This window comes from Marmota monax, unplaced genomic scaffold (assembly GCF_021218885.2).
Source record: "Marmota monax isolate L192 unplaced genomic scaffold, Marmota_monax_Labrador192_F-V1.1 WCK01_AAM20220418_F8-fsc00014, whole genome shotgun sequence".
Taxonomy (NCBI): domain Eukaryota; kingdom Metazoa; phylum Chordata; class Mammalia; order Rodentia; family Sciuridae; genus Marmota; species Marmota monax.
The window spans coordinates 14,649,165-14,663,613 of record NW_026695222.1 but is presented as its reverse complement, the minus strand read 5'-3'; the positions used below and the strand labels follow the sequence as shown (position 1 = coordinate 14,663,613).

The 14,449-nt window shown below is 39.5% G+C and overlaps 1 protein-coding gene and 1 pseudogene across 7 annotated transcripts in view; both read right to left on the bottom strand.

The window, feature by feature from the left end:
* The window catches only part of Cbfa2t2 (CBFA2/RUNX1 partner transcriptional co-repressor 2), a 143,731-nt gene that overhangs the window by 27,978 nt on the left and 101,304 nt on the right, over positions 1–14,449 (bottom strand). For 6 of the 7 annotated variants that reach the window (XM_046433611.2, XM_046433612.2, XM_058575690.1 and 3 more), the window contains one exon: positions 3,860–3,949. The exons of the other annotated variant lie outside the window; for it this stretch is intronic. In XM_046433611.2, the coding sequence (XP_046289567.1) occupies positions 3,860–3,949 (90 nt within the window). The remainder of the gene's footprint in view (positions 1–3,859; positions 3,950–14,449) is intronic. 7 annotated transcript variants of the gene reach the window in all.
* LOC124085711 (adaptin ear-binding coat-associated protein 1-like) lies at positions 4,001–12,453 on the bottom strand (annotated as a pseudogene).

Here is a 14,449-nt window from a genome sequence, read left to right as displayed (position 1 = left end):
TGGAACCTGAGGTTTTGAAAAAAAAAATTGGGAGTGATGTAGCCTGTGAAAGGAGAATTAATTGCATACAGATATTTCTTCTCTTAAACTTTTTTTTTTTTAAGAGAGAGTGTGTGAGAGACAGAGAGAGAATTTTTAAATATTTATTTGTTTTTTTTAGTTTTTGGCGGACACAACACCTTTGTTTGTATGTGGTGCTGAGGATCGAACCCGGGCCGCACGCAACCGCTTGAGCCACATCCCCAGCCCTTCTCTTAAGCTTTAAACTCAGAATTCAAATTCCTCATACACAGAATGCCAGGTCGGTGGAAGTGACTTAAGAGAACAAAGCAGCCCGCGCTGGAAAGAAACATTCTTCAGGTGCTGATGGAAAGGCCTGTCAGTAAGGGGGATCTCCGGGCTAGCGCCTGTCAATCAGCAGGATCTTCTGACCAATCCTGGAGTTCAGCCAGCTCCCCTGACCAACTCAAGCGGGACAAGGAACTCTAAAAACACCTTTTCCTGTCCTAAGCCCCTCCCTTCCTGCTGTAAGGCCCATAAAATCCCAGTCCGGTCGACCTCCCAGGCGGTTTCTCAGGGACCCTTCTCCTGTGCACTTTGCCAGTCTGATCGTGTTCCGCCCCTGAGTGACATCTCAGTAAAGCCTCTTTCAGCGGCCTTTTAAAATCTGCCTCCTTTGGTTGCTGCCCGCCTCCCTTGAACTCACACAGAATAGCATTTTCCACATTTATTTCATTTAAATAAATTGAAAAGAATCATATTTCTCCCCAAATTTAAACATAATTCAAGCTTAAGCTTGTAATAGAACGCTTTTATTCTAAGGGATAGATTGAGCAAGTGAAGGAGAGGGTTAATATCAGTGACTTTTAAAACAAATAAATTGACAAAACTCTAAAAACTAGCCAAAAAGCTGCTATAACCACCTACCTTGTGCTGTTTTCCAAAAACAGGTTCTAAGTCTGTTCTATAACCCCAATCTTGTTGCAACTATAAAAATTTAATGGAGGGCTGTGGTTGTGGCTCAGTGGTAGTCTAGCTATTGTGAATTGTGCTGCTATGAACATCAATGTAGCAGTATCCCTAAAATACGCTCTTTTAAGGTCTTCAGGGTAGCGCACTCACCTACCATGCGTGTGACACTGGGTTGGATCCTCAGCACCACATAAAAATAACATAAAAATCTTGTATCCACCTATAACTAAAAAATAAATATTAAAAAAAATAAGGGAGTTTGTCTCTTAAAAACAAAAAACAAAAAAAACCTGAAAAAAGCCATGTCAGATCTTTATATCTGTGATGAGTACCTTTTAGTGAGTTTTTTAAAATGCTAATTGTTTTTTAACACAAATTTCACAGATCTTTCTTGACTTTACAGTCTTAGGGGAAATAGCAAACTGTCAGCTCTGACATACAGAAAGGAGATCAAGATAGAAGTAGCACCACTGTTTAAAGTCCGAAAAAGGCACCACAAGCTGCTCTGAGCACAGCAGCTAGGCTTGTGCACCTTGGATGGATCTGCACTTTCCTGCAGGTCTGCCATGCTCTGTTCAGAAGGTTTTTAAAATCAGTGCAGATCTAGCTCTCCTATACAACTTTGTATAACAACTCATTTTTTTGAAGCTGTAACATTTTGGGGGGGCTGGGGATGCAGCTCAGTTGGTAGAGTGCCTGCCTTGCATGCACAGGGCCCTGGGTTCAATTCGCAGTACCACAAAAAACAAAATGAAACATTTTCTAGGGAAATGAAAGAAAGATAAAAGAGAGTAAAGGGGTTATATTTATATGGCTTTGTATTAGTGTTAGGCTTTGTGAGGTAAGAGGCAAAATTAAAGCTATTAATATAGGTACTCATAAAAAGAAAACAATTTCCATATATTGTACTAAACAAAACATAATATACAGCTGAACAGTTTTTTTTTTTGAGGGGGGGGGTAATTAATTATCAATCTACTACTAACAAGAATGGAGACTCCAGACAGATGGAATAACATTTAGCTTAATTGGGGTTCAAGTTACTAATTCCTATAATCAAATGAACTGCAAATATTTAAAAGCCATTCTTAGTTGTACAAAACCATGTGGTGTACTAGATTTGGATCATATTTCACTAAACTTGGTTTACAACAAACTGGTATGTGACTCTATCTAGTCTTTGGTTGCCTCTGAGTTACAACTCTAACTTAGAGATAACTGACAGTGGTGGAAGTAACTGTTGCCTATGGACACGAAAATTATGGCTGAGGAGGTTTAACTGACTTCTCTTGCCCACTGGAAAAGAAGATAGTTCTACTTGTGTTTGCAAAATCCTATCAGTATTTTTTTTTTTGGGGGGGGGGGTACTAGGGATTGAACCCAGGGGCACTCAACACTGAGCCACATCCCCAGACCTTTTCATATTTTATTTAGATACAGTATCTCACTAAGTTGCTTAAGAGTCTGGCTAAACTGCTCAGGCTGGACTGAAACTAAATCGATCAGGCTGGATAGGAACTCTCCATCCTCCTACCTCAGCCTCCAGAGCCAATGGGATTACAGGCATGTGCCATGGTACCTGGCCCTATCAGTAATTCTGATATATAAATGTTTCTATTATTTTAATTCTCTTTTGAATTGTTTGAGATATCTTAATCCTTCCTTAACTATGAACTAAATAAAATCTTTGCTATGCATTCACTGTTACCTATGAATGACAATATTATCTATTTTTGGAAAATTATGATAAAATTGGAGAAAACAGTAACTTTATGGTGGGAAAATATGACAGACATTGACCCAACGAAGGGTCAAATCACTACCTAGCTCTTCTATAGCTTGTCATAATCCACTATGGGCTTTGCTTTCCAAAATCATCACCAGATTCTACTCATAAAGAGTGTTAGAACAAAACAAATTAAGGAGTATTCTATAAAGTAACCTATGTAAACCTTTAAAAAAAAATGTAAAGTTCATGAAAAGCTGAGAAACTGTTCCAGTGGACTAGAAAGGCAAATAAATGTAACATGTGACACTGAATTCAATGCAGGATCATGCTTCTAGCCCCACAAAGTTTTCTTTTGCTGTAAAGAACATTAGTGAGACATTGGTGAAACATAAATAAGTTCTACAGATCAGGTAACAGTATATGTGTGCTAGGCGAGCACTCTACAGCTGAGCCACAATCCTCGCCCCTGATAATTGCATTTAGATGTATCAAGCATTTCTAAAGAAATACATATTGATAATACAACTGTAGTAAAATGTTAACTTTAGTGTAGAATCTGGGTGAAGGCAATACAGGAATTTTATTGTACTATTTTGTACTTTATCTGTAAGCACGAAATTATTTCAAAATAAAAAATCTTTATGAAAGGGCCATGATTCCATATAAATATACACTGCCTCACTTAACAGGAAAACTGATTTTTAGAAGTGTCACCAAAAGTTATGATCCAGAAAATAGTTTCAGAGGATACTAATAAAGACTAGACTAATTGGAGCTTGGGGAGACACAAACATTGCCTTCTCACTTCCTACAGACCTTAGCATAAGATCAAAATACGTCCTCTCAGATAATACACTTTTCTACCTCCGCCACACCCTAAAGATTTACTGGCCAGTAATTTCTCTACTTGCCCCTTCTGTGTATTATCAACAGTGACTGCACAAAGATCACAACACAAGGCTATTAAAATTCTCATTTCATCAAGCATGAGGCTAATGTATTTGGAAAACTGCATTTACACCTCTCTACCAGCCCCCAATAAAACATTGATATGAAAATGTGGCAACCCACCCTGATTTAGATCACATAACAGGGATCCCTGGATCTTGTGGAAATGTTGAAGAAAACAATTACATTCAGTGGTTCTCATAGAATTACCTTGAGGAATGGAATCACAAAAGGACGAAGAGGAAAGTTTGTAGCCTCTTGGAGCTTGCAATGGAATTCTTCAATTGTCACTGTTGAGTTCTGAAAAGGAATAAATTCAACTTCCAACACTGACTCAGTGCTGAACCCTTTTAAATCATACAGAACTTAAGAACTCTAATCTTACTCAAAGGTTGACTCAATACTGTTTCCCCACGCCCACCCCACTGGTTACTAGATATTTAACCCAGGAATGCTTTACCACTGGGAGCCACATCCCCAGCCCTTTTTGTTTTTTTGTTTGTTTGTTTTGAGACAGCCTTGTTTAGGGTCTTACTAACTTGCTGATGCTGGTCTTGAACTGGCAATCCTCATATGTCAGCCTCCTGAGCTGCTGGGGTTACAGATATGCCTCACTGTGTCCGGACAAAATGCTGTTTTCTTTCTTTCTGTTTTTTGAGCATTTTTAAAATTTGTTCTTTTTAATTATATAGGACAGTAAAATGTATTTTCACATATCATACATACATGGAGTACAAATTCCCATTCCTGTGGTTATATATGATATGAAGTTACACTGGTTGTGCTCCAATTCATTCCACTGTCTTTCCCATTCCCACCTGCCCCTAGTCTAATCAGGTGGAACCCCGCCCTCCCATTGTGAGTCAGCATCTGCATATCAGAGAGAACATTTGGATTTTGCTTTTTGGGGATTAGTTTATTTCCTGGCATGATAGCCTCCAGTTCCACCCATTTACGGGCATTTGCCCTAATTTCATTCTTCTTTATGGCCAAGGAACATGCCATTGTGTATACTGATCACAAAATGCTGTTTTATTAATGGCAGAAATTCTACGACCCCCAAATCTAAATTCTTCCTTCTGGGAAAGAATAGGCACTTAATTCCTCACAACCTATGAAAAGAGGCCCTCAGGTCCCCTCATCTTGAGGGGGTTCACTGAAGTCTTCTCAGTTCCACAGAATCAAGTATACAGTTCTTCCTGAATTAACAACCTAGTGTCAAACTTTTTGAAAAGTTCCCTTTTTTGGTACTGAGGATTGAACTCAGGGGGACTTAACCATAGAGCAAAACCTCCAGTCCTTTTTATATTTTATTTGGAGACAGGGTCTTGTTGAGTTGCTTAGGGCCTTGCTAAATAGCTAAGGCTGGCTTTGAACTTCTGGTCCTCCTGCCTCAGCCTCCCAAACTACTGGGATTACAGGTGTGCACCACTGCAACCCACTAAAAATTCCCTTTTTAAGGCAAGGATTCACACACGCTGTGCAAGAATTCTACCAGTGAGCTACATTCCTAGCCCTGAAGTTCATTTTTTTCATAGGCTCAACATACCTCCTGGGTATAACTTTCTCAATGTTTTTAAAGGAAAAGAAAAATAAGAGCAATAGGTACATTCTACCTTGAAGTGCCCTGTGTGCTATCAGAACAACTCCAAAAGGCAAAGCATCACTGATTGATTGGTTTTTATTACTCTAGCACTTCCCCATATTTTTTAAAAAGAAGCTATACTTTGGAGAGCAGCCATTACAGGAGCTGGAGCTGCGTGTTAAGGCTGCATTCAGAGGACAACCTGGGATGGGGATATAGCTCCATGGCAGAGCACTTTCCTGGCATGTGTGAGGCACTGGGTTCAATCCTTAGCACCACATAAAAATAAAGAAAATTAAATAAAGCATTCTGTCCATAGACAAGTACCAAAAAAAAAGAGAGAGAACCTCTCCAAAGCACCTAAAGTCCCTATGGGAAAAAGCCAGTAGGGATGTTACCGCTGTTGATCGGTGACGAATCCTTGCTTCCCCAATGTTGAAGTATAACACCAGAGAAGCACGACGAGGCAAGATCAGAGTGGAAAATAGAAGCTTATTAAAGGACAGCAGAAAAGAGTCTCCCGGAGGAAGAAGGGGTCCCAAGAGATGGAATCCAAGGAAGTGTGGTAGTTTCCCCTTTTTTAGTTCTTTCATTGATGGAATGTAGGGAAGGCCCAAAGGGTGGGGCACAGGTGGGGCAAACAAGTAATCTTCATTAACATTTCTTTGGGATGGGCTCTGGGCTTTTCAGGGACCTCATTAACATTCCAAGAGTTGTTCAACTTTTCCTGGAATTCATTCTAAACATGGCCTCCATTTTGGATCTTACCGATATTAGACCGGATTTACTTAACTGCACTACCTAACTTTAAATCTGGCTTCAGGGAAACTGGCTGGGACTGGTGAAGTCCTGGGCAAGAAACTGGAGGAAAGCGGCTTTGACAAGGCATATGTCATTCTTGGTCAGTTTTTGGTGCTAAAGAAAGATGACCTCTTCTGGGAATGGCTGAAGGACACATGTGGCACCAATGTCAAGCAGTCCTAGGACTGCTTTGAGTGCACTGAAGAGTGTTGTGATGCATTCTTGTGATATTCTCTGGGAACTCCTTAATCCCCAGCTCCATATCAAGCCTCCAGAGCTTGCAGCTGAGTGAGGGCTCCTTGTCATCTACAAAGGAAAGATTGCTGTTGTCCTCCTGCAGGGTCCTCCCCGCACCACTGCAATCTTTCTGGAATTACTGCTCTTGCATTCACCCCCTTCCTCTCTCCCCTGCAAGGTCCATGGACACAGTTAACCAGCTTTTCTGACTGGATTTCTGACCCCCACACCTTTACCTATGGTCTGTTTGATGCTACATAGCCTTTTTATAATCAGAAGAGATTCACTGTTTTTTTCTTCCCATATTTTAAAAAATATTTATTTTTTAATTTTAGGTGGACACAATATCTTTATTTTTTATGTGGTGCTGAGGATTAAACCCAGTGCCCCATGCATGCTAGGTGAGCACTCTACCAATGAGCCACAACCCCAGCCATCCATATTTTTAATTATCACCATTGCACCAATACAGCTTTATATACATATATCTTTTTTTAAAAAATGTTTTTTATTTTTTATTTGTAGTTGGACACAATACCTTTATTTTATTTATTTATTTTTATGTGGTCCTGAGGATCGAACCCAGGGCCTCGCATGTGCTAAGCGAGCACTCCACGGCTGAGCCACAACCCCAGCCCTATATACATATGTCTTAAACTTCATTTTCAATTTTTCAGCAATTCAAATACATAATATGTTATTATTTTGAGAATACAAAGAACACAACACAAAGGAAGATTGAGAAAATAGGTTCCCAGGAGTTAATCACTAGTGATTTTACAGACTTCCTTTTAGTGTTTTCTACTGGGATTTTAAAGTGTCCTACCATGGCTCTGTAAGAAAAGGGCTTCCTATATGGAGAGGAATGATAAATATGGACCCAAAGTTAGAAAAATTTAAGAATGAAACCCAGGAGAAAAAAAAAATGTATTTTGAAGCCAAATATAAGAATCCCTCTTCAGCCAGAATGTTCATACCCAAATAGGTGCTAGGGAAGAAATTATATCCTCCCATTTCATTCTCAAAATTGCCTATTAACAAACAAACTAAGTGGTGCCCATTCATCTAGAGGTGGTGAACTGTCCTCATAGCATGGTGAAAGGAACAGCAGGACAGAGAGAAGGAAAAGTGATGGGAGAGCAACTTGCTATTAAGATACCCTAGCTGGCGGGTATCAAAGTCTAAAACAAAACTTATCCCACATAAAGCTGTGATTCTCCAACTTCCTTCATAAATGACAATATATGTAATAGCGGCTTTCTACTGAAGAGCTATATGGATTGGAAAATAAATGTATGGAAAGGAGTCAGTGAAAGAATTCTCCACGCAAAGACACTTCGCCGGGAGAATTCCAATTTTATTGCAAAAGGCTGTGTGCTTATATATAACTAAGGGGGAGATGGTAGGGCTTAGATAAATGGCAGGCCACACGTTTATTGGCAAGTTCTTCCAGATATCAGCTCGGGAGCCCAGGAATTAGTTCTTATTGGGGCTAAGGTTCCCCGCCAGAGAGATTTGAATTTGGCGCCTTTGGCGCCGGTGCGGGAACTTTTCGCGCCACTGCAGAAAAGAAGAAGGTAGGAAGAAGAGGTCCTTAGGCGCCATGTTGGGGTTTTTCTCTGGGGTGCGGCTGCCGTTTATACTTCCCAACAGTCAGATATCCAGGCAGCAAGGCAGTGAGATGGAATGTTTTTAAACCTCTCTGTTCTACAGATCAGGTTAAAAGCACAATTCTTCAAATTAGGTCAAATAAAGGGGTGAATATAAATTAATGCTGTGCTTCAAATGTAGCAACTAGATGGAGATGCAAAAAATTAAACACTTAGAATATAACTTGGAAAGCAGAGCCCCGTGATATTTCCTTCACTACAGAAATATCCATTGTTATGTTGCACTATTCAATAAAAGAACAGGGGCTGGGATATGGCTCAAGTGGTAGTGTGCTCGCCTGGCATGAGTGTGGCCCGGATTCGATCCTCAGCACCACATACAAAGATGTTGTGTCCGGCGAGAACTAAAAAATAAAAATTAAAATTCTTTCTCTCTCTCTCTCTCTCTCTCTCTCTTTTGATTTAAAAAAAAATAAAAGAACAGTACTGGTGCCACCAATACACCCTCTTATCATAGGAAGAGACACGTAAACCCACAAGAGATTGATGGAGCTGCACCTAGAGCTGTGGTTCATTGAACAGAACAAGCCTAAAGGAATCTATATATAGAAGAGACCCAGGACACCCATCTTTCTCCAAACCTACCCTTATCAAACTCTGAATTTGTAAATAGTGAGGTCAGGCTGTCCATTTTCAGTGTCTTTTTTGGGTAGTGGAAAAGAAAGTTTCAAGGCTTTATCTCCCCTGAAATTGTTAAATAGGGTTTCACAATCAGGCACACAAGGATCATGAGGAGATTCTGAAATCACCTCAAGAATTTAAAAGATAAAGAAAAATTCTCCAGATTAGAGGTTATTTCCCCTCAAAAATTTTGACAGTGGTTGTTTGAACCCTGTATAGCCAGCCACACGTACAGTTAAGATCTACTGTTTTCCTGCACTGGTCATTACCAGGAAAACATAGACACTCTCTGGCTGTACAGTAAGTAATGACATAGGAGACAAACATAAATCAGCTTGAATGTAATGGAGAAGCTATGAAAAAGATTGCCCATTCATTTTGGTTTCAGGGACAGAAGTGGTTCCTAACATCCCCCATAGATTGGTTTCCTCAAAGCCATTTTTATTCTTCAAGTTTGTCCTTACTGTCTTCCAATGCTATTCAAAACTGGACCCAGTTGGATGGTTGTGGTGCCTGGTTTGGAACAGAGCTGGATGCAGTACTAAAGTCTCTGCAAAAGTCATTGCTTGCAGAAACTGGAGCTGGTGCTCATGTTGTGACAAGTGCAGGAAAATCCAAATCTAAGGGGATATCCAAATCACTACCTCCAAGGTTGGATTTTGGAATGGGTCATGTAGTGCCATGATTACTGAAGGCAACTGAAGAGGATGGTGGGGGAACAGTGACTGTGCCTCCAGGGGGAGGAAGAAATAAGCTTAGGCCTCCAGCTCCTGTAGTCCTGGGAGTAGAAGGATCCCCTTTCTTGGTTGTAATGTTCCCAACACTCAACTTGATGATCTGTCCATCTGAGATTTCTAAATCTCAGATTCCTGTTTTACCTATTTGAAGTGATCTTACAAAGAGACATTAAAGTCAAAGGCATCTCTGGAATCTGTGAATCCAACACAATTGAACAGACTATGCCCAGTACCATCCTGGATTTGAATTACAAAGTAGCAGCTGAGACAAGAGAATTGCAAGTTCAAAGCCAGCCTCAGTAACAGTGAGGCACTAAGAAACTTAGTGAGACCCTATCTCTAAACAAAATACAAAATAGGGCTGGGGATATGGCTGGATGGTGAAGTTCAACCCCTAGTATAAAAACCAAAAATAAAGTCGCAGTTAGAATTTGTCACTGACTCCACAGCAATAACAAGATATTGTTCCACTGAGGCCTGAGCAAAGAGCTCTCCAGAAATTTTATCTTCGAGTTTGATATAAGCATTCTTCCTTTTGAAGTGATTCAGAGACTACCAGTCAAATCAGGTTGGTCTAATTTCCAGTCAGATGACCTGTAACTGAGGCCCATGGCAGAATCGAGTAGACATGAGTTCTCACTTAACATAAAGCATAGATTCATATCACAACTTGGCCACCATCTTGGCTCTCACTTTTTTTTGGTAAATGAGCTTTGGCCAATTAAAATTTTTACTCTTGATTTTTTTTTGGGGGGGGGGGCTAATGGGGATTGAAATGTGGTGTACTTTACCACTATACTGCATTCCCAGACTTTTTAAAATATTTTGACAGGGTCTGGCTAAGTTATTTACAGCCTTGCTAAACTGCTACGACTGGCCTTGAATTTAAGGTCCTTCTGCCTCAATTTCTGAAGCTGCTAGGATTACACCGATGTGCCACCATGCCCAGCTTGAAATTATCTTTAAGCACAGACTCTATTAAAGTAATTTGCTGCTGGAATTGCATAACATCTTGATGTCTGCTCTATTTTCAACTTTGGCATTCAAGACAAAGTACAATAGTCTAGATCCAATAAGACTTTTCTATAGAGTCTAAAATTGACCAATAGTTTTTTTTTTTTTTTTTTTCAAAAAACAAAATAAGAAAAAAAAAAGACTATAAACACATACACACCAAGACAAATTTAAAAACAATCCCAGATTTTTCCTGATAGAGGTATCCTGATAGGTCCTCACTCACTGTATCTAGACCGTTTCTGCTAACAACATATATGATTTATACTAAACACCTACTTTCCTTCTGGAAGGTGCCAGGGATAGAGGGTCTATGTGACCAGGTCCCAATAAAGCCTTGAGTAGACTCTCTAATAGCCTTCCCTTGGCAGGAGCACTGTATACATGCTGCTGTATACTCCCTTTTGGAAAGAGAATGCATTCTGTATGAGTATTCAAGAGAGGGAGAGAGCACAAAGGAAGATGAAACATGGATTTATCCAGACTCTGCCATGTCACTCTCCTTTTTGATTGGGCTATGTATTCTTATTATATACCTGTAATAAATCATCACTCTAGATGGGCATGGTGGTGCATGCCTGTAATTCCAGTGGCTCAGGAGGTTAAGGCAGGAGGATCACAAGATCAAGGCCAGCCTCAGCAACTGAGAGAGGCCCTAAGCAGCTTAGCAAGACCCTGTCTCTATGTCATTAATGATGGAAGTCATTTATTGCATTTGTTTTTCATAAAGTTGTTTCTTGAATATTAGACTTAGAAATCTTCTTAGGAAACTCCACCAGACAACTTCTAGAATTAATTAATGAATTCAGCAAAGTAACAGGATATAAAATCAATACCCATAAGTCAAATGCATTTCTATACATCAGTGATGAATCCTCTAAAAAAGAAATTAGGAAAAATTGGGAACGAACTTAACAAAAGAGATGAAGGAAGACCTCTACAATGAAAACTACAGGATGCTAAAGAAAGAAATTGAAGAAGACCTTAGGAGATGGAAAGATCTCACATGCTCTTTGATAGGCAAAATTAATATTGTCAAAATGCGCATACTACCCAAAGCGCCAAACAGATTCATCATTCCTTATAGAAATAGAAAAAGCAATCATGAAATTCATTTGGAAAAATAAGAGACCCAAAATAGACAAAGCAATCCTTAGCAAGAACAATGAAGCAAGAGGCATCAGAATACTAGACATTAAACGATACTACAAAGCTTATAGTAACAAAACAGCATGATATTGGCACCAAAACAGACATGTAGACCAATGAATGATACAGAATAGAAGACACAGTGACAAGCCCACAGAAATACAGTTATCTCATACTAGACAAAGGTGCCATAAACATACATTGGAGAAAAGATAGCCTCTTCAACAAATTATGCTGGGAGAATTGGAAATCCATATGCAGCAAAATGAAAAAAAAACCCTATCTCTCACCATGCAACAAAACTCAACTCAAAGTCGATTAAGGACCTAGGAATTAGTCCAGAGACCCTGTGCCTAACAGAGGAAAAAGTAAGCCCAAATCTTCATCACATCCGATTAGGCCCCAACTTCCTTAATAAGACTCCTAATGCATAAGAGTTAAAATAAAAAATTAGCCAGACGCAGTGGTGCACACCTATAATCCCAGAGGCTCAGGAGGCTGAGGCAGGAGGATCATTAGTTCAAAGCCAGCCTCAGCAAAAAGCAAGGCACTAAGCAAGTCAGTGAGATTCTGTCTCTAAATAAAATTCAAAAAAGGGCTGGGGATGTGGCTGAGTGCTCCTGAGTTCAATCCCTGGTACAAAAAAAAAAAAAAAAAAAAAAAGAATTAATAAATGGGATGGACTCAAACTAAAAATCTTCTTCTCAGCAAAAGAAACTATCAATGAGGTGAATAGAAAGCCTACATTTTGGGAACATATTTTTGCCACATGCATTAATAGAGCATTAATCTCCAGGATATACAAAGAACTCAAACTTACCACCAAAAAAGAAAAAAAATCCAATCAATAAATGGGCTAATGAGCTGAACAGACACTTCTCAGAAGAAGATATACATTCAATCAACAAATATATGAAAAAAAAGGTTCAACATCTCTAATAATTAGAGAAATCAAAGCTACTCTAAGATTTCAAATCACTCCAGTCAGAACAGCAGTTATCAAGAATACAGACAAGGGGCTGGGGATGTGGCTCAATCGGTAGAGCGCTCGCCTGGCATGCGTGCGGCCCGGGTTCGATCCTCAGCACCACATACAAAAGATGTTGTGTCTGCCGAAAACTAAAAAATAAATATGGGGCTGGGGATGTGGCTCAATCGGTATCGCGCTTGCCTGGCATGCGTGCGGCCCGGGTTCGATTCTCAGCACCACATACAAAGATGTTGTGTTCGCTGAAAACTGAAAAAAATAAATAAATAAAAATGTTTAAAAAAAAAAAAAAGAATACAGACAACAATTAGTGTTGTCAAGGATGTGGGGGAAAAGGTACACTCATACATTGCTGGTGGGACTGCAAATTGGTGTAACCAATATAGAAAGCAGTATGGAGAGTTCTTAGAAAACTTGGAATGAAACCACCATTTGACCCAGCTCTCCCCCCTCCTCAGTCTATACCCAAAGGACTGAAAAATCAGCATACTATAATAATGTGTAGCCACATCAATGTTCATAGCAGCTCAATTCACAATAGCTAAACTGTAGAGCCAACCTAGATGCCCTTCAATAGATGAATGGATAAAGAAACTGGTATATATACACAATGGAATATTACCCAGCATTAAAAGAGAGTAAGATTATGGTATTTGCAGGTGAATGGATGGAACTGGAGAATATCATGCTAAGTGAAGTAAGCTAATCCCAAAAAACCAAAGGCTGAAATGTTCTGATAATTGAATGCAGATTCATAAAGGATGGGGGGTGGGGGAGATGAAGGAACTTTGGAAAAAGGGAGGGAGAGGGAGGGAGCATACATGGGGGCAGGAAAAATGGTGGAATGAGATGGACATCATTACCCTAGGTTCATGTATGCATATATGGTGCAATGCTACATCATGTACAACCAGAGACATGAAAAGTTGTGCTTCAACTGTGGACAATGAATCAAAATGCATTCTGCTGTCATATATACCTAATTAAAATAAATAAATTAAAAAAAAGAAATCTATTAAGGAGTCAGTTCTTAAACCTTTTAGTCTCAGAATCCCTATAATTTATGTGAATTACATCTATTGATATTCACACCAATTTAGAAATTAGAACTGAGGTTTTAGAGCCAGGCATGGTGGTGCATACCTGTAATCCCAGTAGCTTGGGAGGCTGAGGCAGGAGATTTTTGAGTTCAAGCCCTGTCTAAAAATATAAAAACTGGCTGAGGATGTGGCTCAGTGATTAAGTGCCCCAGGTTCAATCCCTGGTACAAAAAAAAAAAAAAAAAAAAAAAAAGTTTTGACCTATTTCAAAATAATCCATTACATATTTTATAACATTTTAAAAATAAAAAATTTTCTGAGAGAAATGTGCTGAGTGTTCTGTTTCACGGTTTTATAAATCTCTTAAATATCCAGCATAACAGAAGACAACTAATTTCTACTATCTGCTTCTATATACTTTATCTTTTGCAATATTTCATGCCATATAGCCCCTAGCAAATTCCACTGCAAACTCATTCCCCATTGCCCACCTTCCACCCCATCCCTGAATCCAGGGCAATTTACCATTGAGCCACATGCTCAATCCTTTTTATTTTTATTTTATTGTTATTTTTTGGAGACAGGGTCCACAAAGTTGCTGAGGCTGACCTCAAAATGGAAATCATCCTGTCTCAAACTCCTGATCCTCTGTGATTACATGTGTGTGACACAATGCCTGGTTTTACTTTCAATCTTAAGTCTTACTAAGTTCCCAGGCTAGGCTCCAACTTTTGATCCTCCTGCCTTGGCCCTCCCAAGTAATTGGGCTATATTATAGGCACATGCCACTGAGCCTGGCTCACTGCAAATTTTTGTTTCTTTAGTATCAGAAATTGAATCAGGCGTGCTCAATCACTGAACCACATCCTCAGCCCTTTTATATTTTATGTTGAGACTCGCAGTTGCTTAGGGCCTCACTAAGTTGCTGAGGATGGCTTTGAACTTGCAGTCCTCTTGC